The sequence below is a fragment of the Citrus clementina genome, unplaced genomic scaffold, assembly GCF_000493195.1.
Source record: "Citrus clementina cultivar Clemenules unplaced genomic scaffold, Citrus_clementina_v1.0 scaffold_5, whole genome shotgun sequence".
In the NCBI taxonomy this organism is placed as follows: domain Eukaryota; kingdom Viridiplantae; phylum Streptophyta; class Magnoliopsida; order Sapindales; family Rutaceae; genus Citrus; species Citrus x clementina.
Window position 1 is genome coordinate 17,905,864 of NW_006262201.1, and position 6,000 is coordinate 17,911,863.

At 37.1% G+C, this 6,000-nt stretch overlaps 1 protein-coding gene across 1 annotated transcript; it reads right to left on the bottom strand.

Moving 5' to 3' along the window:
• Positions 1-341: 341 nt before the first annotated feature.
• On the bottom strand, positions 342-5,284 carry LOC18042112 (mitogen-activated protein kinase kinase kinase 3). The gene is made up of 11 exons (XM_006432161.2): positions 4,746-5,284; positions 3,789-4,115; positions 3,586-3,673; positions 3,406-3,468; positions 3,116-3,276; positions 2,947-3,022; positions 2,704-2,763; positions 2,469-2,576; positions 2,130-2,366; positions 973-1,076; positions 342-880 (listed from the first exon to the last, which is right to left on the bottom strand). Exons 1-11 carry the CDS (start codon positions 5,141-5,143, stop codon positions 616-618), a joined length of 1,887 nt encoding a protein of 628 aa, XP_006432224.1. The 5' UTR covers positions 5,144-5,284; the 3' UTR covers positions 342-615.
• Between the last annotated feature and the right edge of the window lie 716 nt (positions 5,285-6,000).

A 6,000-nucleotide genomic window follows, 5' to 3' on the forward strand; every position in this document is an offset into this window, starting at 1 on the left:
TGTTTTCTTCTGATTCTTGTTTCAGGAAATCAACCAGTCTGTGCCATGAATATGGAGAGCTCTAATGCTTTGACTAATAAAGGTTTTGTCCTGAAAATTTGTAATGTTTTAAGGTAAAATATGATAAATTGACAGTAAGTTTTCACACCATGAGAAGTTTTCACACCATGAGTTCTCCTTATTTATTTTTTGACAAAAAGATATCATTACAGTTCTTGCAGAAGAGGTCAGTTTCATAGGAATCCAACCCAGTATAGTCCCACTAAATCAAACTGCACAAGAACCCATTTATCTTAGTATACAACATGAATTACACATTGATCTAGTATACAACATGAATGTTACAGAGTGCAGTGATCATTAATTTTTCCATTTACAATAATCAAGAGATTGTTACAAAATCAAGAAATCCATAATCTCCCCCATGCATCAAGAGCATGCACATGCAATGAACCCAAATGTGTTGATAAAAAACATTGACATCTTCTCAAGAGCAAGAATCAAACATAAATTCTGAATCTTCTCAATCGCAGAAAAGTGATTCTACCACACTGTGCATTCTGGGGAGACTGGGAAATTGGGAAATATACTTGTTCTATTGGTATTTACACTCACTCAAATAGGCCTTGACCTTGGAGATGTACCTGGCGTTTGCGCTTTTAAAAGGGAGGTTTCAAGCCAAGGATCATTAATGTATCTCGGGTTTGATCTTGTTGGGTATCCTGAGTAGTCACCTAAGTTGTAGCCACTGCTTTGTCCCATTACGGCATAACTTGGGTGAGGAGGAGAAAGAAAACAACTCTTGTGGGATGGTCCGTATTGCCGTAACGGGCTTGAACAAGGAGATACGGGTAATGAAGTAATCGTTCTTGCATTTTCCCTGCACGCAAAAGCATTATACAGAAGTTAATCAGAAAGTACATATAATCATGAAGCATGAGAAGAAACATGAAAAGAAAAACACGTTACTACCTTGGATTATTCAAGGCTCTCGAAGTTGGGACCAATGGGTTTGCCAGATAGTCTCCCTCACACAAGGTGATACTTTTTCTGGTGGGAAGAAGGTCTAACTTTGGCTGCTCACAAAGTACAACCATAGCAATTAGCTAAAATTGATATCATAGGTTTACATTTCAGAATTTAGTCTAAATGAGTACAATCTACAGAACAATATAAATGACAGCTCTTCCAAGTACAAGCATAGCAATTAGCTAAATTCGATACCATAGGCTTACATTTTCACACCTTTTTTTCATATCATGTGGAAAATTCCCAAATCTATATGCCCTTCTAAGACAGTAAGATGCATGCCTGACAGTACTAGTAAAGCAAAACCCTAAAATGAATTTTTTTTTTGGCTATTTGAAGGATTAGGTATACCAATAGAACTATTAAAGAAAACCCCACGTATGAACTATAACTATTAAAGAAAAACCCATGTATTAACCATCTGCCCCACAGGGAAGAACTATGGTTATCCACCTAGACCTAATGAAAGATTCATGGCAACTTTTCATGCTTTCTTTTAGACCACTGCTGTGCTCTGAATGTTGCAGCCCTCTCCCTCTTTCATAATCTTCCCACCACAATCCACTGTTCTGATGGCCAGATTCAGTCCTAGGTTTCAGTTAAAACCCCCAAAAGACTGCAACTGTTAGACTACTAGGCACTATTGACTTGAATGCTATTACATGAGATGTTGATCGTTTCATTATCTAGATTCTAGCGCACATAGGTATGAATTACCAAAACACTAACCAATAAATTAGCAATAGGCATAATATAACATACGATCGTCCCAATAACAATGGAGTATGCATTCATCATAAATTCACAATATAACAAACGCTGACAATATATGTGGAGTATTCCAGAATTCAAATGCATTCAGGAAAGAATAAAGGGTAGAAAAAGTGCATTGTAAGTTTACTTGAAAAATAGAAGCTATAACTTGAGATGGAAATCAGCAAGCTATATATTCCAATATCCAAAACCAGTACTCAAAAATCATTCCGATAGCTGTACCAAGTACTTTGTAAATCTAGAAAGCTGTCATAAAATAAGCACTAACATCTAGATGGTAGAAAAGACAAGTAATCTAAAATTTCAGAAGAAACATTAGAGCATACCGGCGTGCGGCTTCCATCAAGGGAGTAGGGAGAGGAATCCTTGGCTAAGTTGACATTACCAGCTCTTGCTACTGCTTGGTCACGAACAAAGGGGTGGTCTAGCAGTTTGGAGGCTGGAGGGCGTGCTGAGGGGTCCCGTTGCAAGCATTGCTTTATAAAACTTTTGGCATCATCTGAAAGGTGCTCTGGAATTTCCGGAATATCTTTGCTGTTTCCGATTTTAAATATTGCAGCCACCTGTAGATCCAATCAAATGATTTTGGTTTTGTAAACAATCTACAGCTAAACAAGCAGACAGATAAATTCCAAATAAATACTTTCTGAATTTTTATATCGCACCCCTTCATATTGGCTCCATGGTGGTTTTGATGTGGCCATTTCAAGAACTGTACATCCCAAGCTCCATATATCCACAGTAAGACTATAGCCATTTGTGTTCATTACAACCTAAGAAGAATCATTACAAATACGAGTGAGAAAAAAAAAGGTTGAATTACTCAAAATGAAAGAGATTTTTTTTTCTGGTAATAATCACCCAAAAAAAAAATGGATTGGGAAGGGAATGTGGGAATACCTCAGGTGCCATCCAATAAGGGCTTCCTTTAAATGAAAGCATTGAAGCACAAGAAGTCATCTGACACACATACAAGATATTATCAGCAATGTTAACAATGGATAACCAAAAGTAATGCCGAAAAGACAACTATTCAACTATACACAATTGTTAAGATTCCGTTGATTGCCTCAATAAAACAGATACAAAGTTTTCAGTTTTCTACTAATAAGCTTCATATCTACAGGCTAAGATGAACCATACATGCTTGGCCATGCCGAAGTCTGCCAGCTTGATTTCACCATGAGGATCAACTAAGATGTTTGCTCCTTTAATATCCCTGCCATGCAAGACAAGACCCTTTAAACTTAAGAGAAGAACAATAACAGAACAAACCATTAGCAAGTCACAATTAGTATTAATACCCAATTACCTGTGCACTGTATTTCTTGCATGTAAATAATTAAGTCCTAAAAGAATCTGCCTGGTATATGTTTGAATAACAGGTTCATTAAAAGGACCATATTCTTGAAGCAATTTGTGGATAGAGCCACCAGAAACGTATTCCAAATACACTGAGAGCCTTTCATCACTCTGAGGACACAACAAACCAGCACTTTATTACAAATCATGTTCCAATTCAACATTTTCTATACATGTGTTTCTCCGTAATTATGATAGCACACATGCTGGTATAAAGCTTTGCCCTCTAAACCATCATACCAGTTCGCTTCCATGGTAACGAACTATGTTTGGATGTGAAAGCTGGCTGAGCAAGTTTATCTCCTGTTGACGAGAAATAAGGATCATGAATCCATCAAAATTCAAAAGATCAAATGGATAACTCATAGATATCATGCATCTGGCACCATCTGTTAAGGAAATATAAGGCAAAAGAATAACCTGGTTCAGTTGCTTTAAACATTCTTTGGATGTCTGATCATCACAAACAACCCTGACTTCTTTTATCGCACACATCTGCCCGCTTTCACTGTTAAAGTTGCAAATACAAAACAATTAGAAGAGTATGCAATTATAATGTCATGAAGAAATTTTTTGACTCGACATATAACTTGAAATAAACCTGTAAGAAGATTTTCCATTACCTATTAAAACCAAGGTAAACATGCCCAAAAGTCCCCCTTCCCAAAAGCTTTCCTTTCTTCCATTTCGACAGACTATTTTCGGTCACTCCACTAGTCCTTGAGCAAGGCAAAGCAGAAGGGCTAGTGGGAGAACCCGGGGGAAGAGGCAGCTTATGACATTGAGATTTTCCATCTTCAACCTTCCCTGTAGGCGAATCAACACTCATCCCGGACAAACGTGCATGCAGAGGCGAGGTGGGGCTTGTAGGCCCTCGTGATCCAGCACACGGACTTTTTGGCATCAAATTAAACTTGATGTCACCATTGACTCTTGGATCACCATATGACCTACATTACAAACAAACAAGTACCTCCACTTTTAGAAGCATAGCTTACACAATTCTTGCAGTTCTTCTTAATACACAATTGCCTTAAACAATTATTCAAATGCCTAGTGAAGTATATTGATTTAGAATTATATCCACCATCCATCTACAAAACTCAATATATATATATATTCAAAAGGGAAACTTCTGTGAATTAATTTATAGGTAAAATATTGGTAAATTGAACAAGTACGAGTGAGCAAACAGTATACACCACCATATTTGTGTATTGATCATCTGATTTGGGAAATAATTAATAAACCCAACTCCCAAGACAACAAATTCTGACAGAAAAGCCTCTGAAAATGCGGGCTGGGCTGACAGAATAGATCAGAACTGACAGTAAATTCATGCCGTGTCTTTCGGGTTTTGACATTTGGACAAATTTTAAAAGAAATCTTCTTGTGGTAAACCAACCCAACTCTGAGTCTCTGACATCACAAAATTACAAAGCGCAAAAAAGAGAGAAAAGCAAATGAATCAAAATAAATGCACGATTTTTACTTACCAAACAACAACGAACCAAAAAATAAAATAAAATAAAATAAAAGGATCAAAGTATGAAATGAATCATTCAGAACAAATAACTAACCTAGAGCCACCAAATTGACCCTGATCACTGCCAATCACGTGATCCTCAGATGACCCAGAAGAGCTAACACTTGAAACCGAACCCGACCCGGATCCTAACCCGTTTCCATGATCACTCTGCATGATGGAATCCAACGGCCGAGGCAAAGGGTGGCCTTTTTTCTCCCCAGAATCCGAATCAAAACCCGAAAACCCGGACGACCCAGCTCCGGCGATGCCATAGTCTTTGCTCTCACGCGGGGAGCTGCGCGTGAAAATCACGCCATCGAAGCTCCTGGGCCTGTCGTTCTTCTCTTTCTTCTTGTCGCCGGAGAATTTGATGAAGTTGAAGTGATTGCCTTGTGGACTATGACTCTCGTCTTTGTTCTTGCTAGATTTTTTACCCCACCAAGCAGGCATTTTTAGTGATTAAAAAAAAAGATAAGGATATTTTTATTTCTTTAAATTTATTGAAAAATACAATTAAAAAAGAAGATGAAGAAGAAGATGAAGATGAAGAAGAAGAAGAAGAAGAAGATGAAGACGAAGAAGAAGAGAGAGGAGAGTCTCCTCGAGTAAAAGGAAAGTTTTGATTTGGGTTCTGACAGCAGATTATATATGAGGAAGGAAAGAGGAAGGAAAACGAGAAATGGGTTAATAATGTTGAGACCCCTTTTCCTTTTTTTTTTTCAGAAATTGATATAGTTTCTATGTCTGTATCAAACAAGTCGAGTCAAATTCAATTGTGCAACGTCTTATATGGTTTTAAGGTACCCAGTTAGTATTTAGCAATACAACGCCTTCGTAGTACGAAATAAAACTTAATAATATGCGATAAAAATGATTTTTATTTAAATTTTTTACAAAAATAATAAAATTATTATAATTTTTTAAAATAAAAATGTGAGATAAAATTAATTTAATTTTTAAAATTATAATAATAAGTGTTATTAAATACTTTAATGTGATAGTTTCAGAAAGTACAGTTGGCTAACTATAATGTCAAATCAGGCCCAATTTGGTCATTAAGATAGTTCTCTTCTCTTGGATTTATTTGATGCAAGTGTGAGAAAAGAGCGAAAAAAGAACAGGGATTAGCATGTTATTATCCCAAATGGAGAAATGGCTTCGGACAGAGAAAGAGAGAGAGTGAAGTGGGGCCCATTGGCTACAGTGAGGAACAGCTAAGGGAGGCTGTGTGAGAAAGGGGACGGCAAGCGGTGGTTGGATAATGGGAGGCTGATGACGTGGCACTTTTTAATAGAGAGAAGAGGATG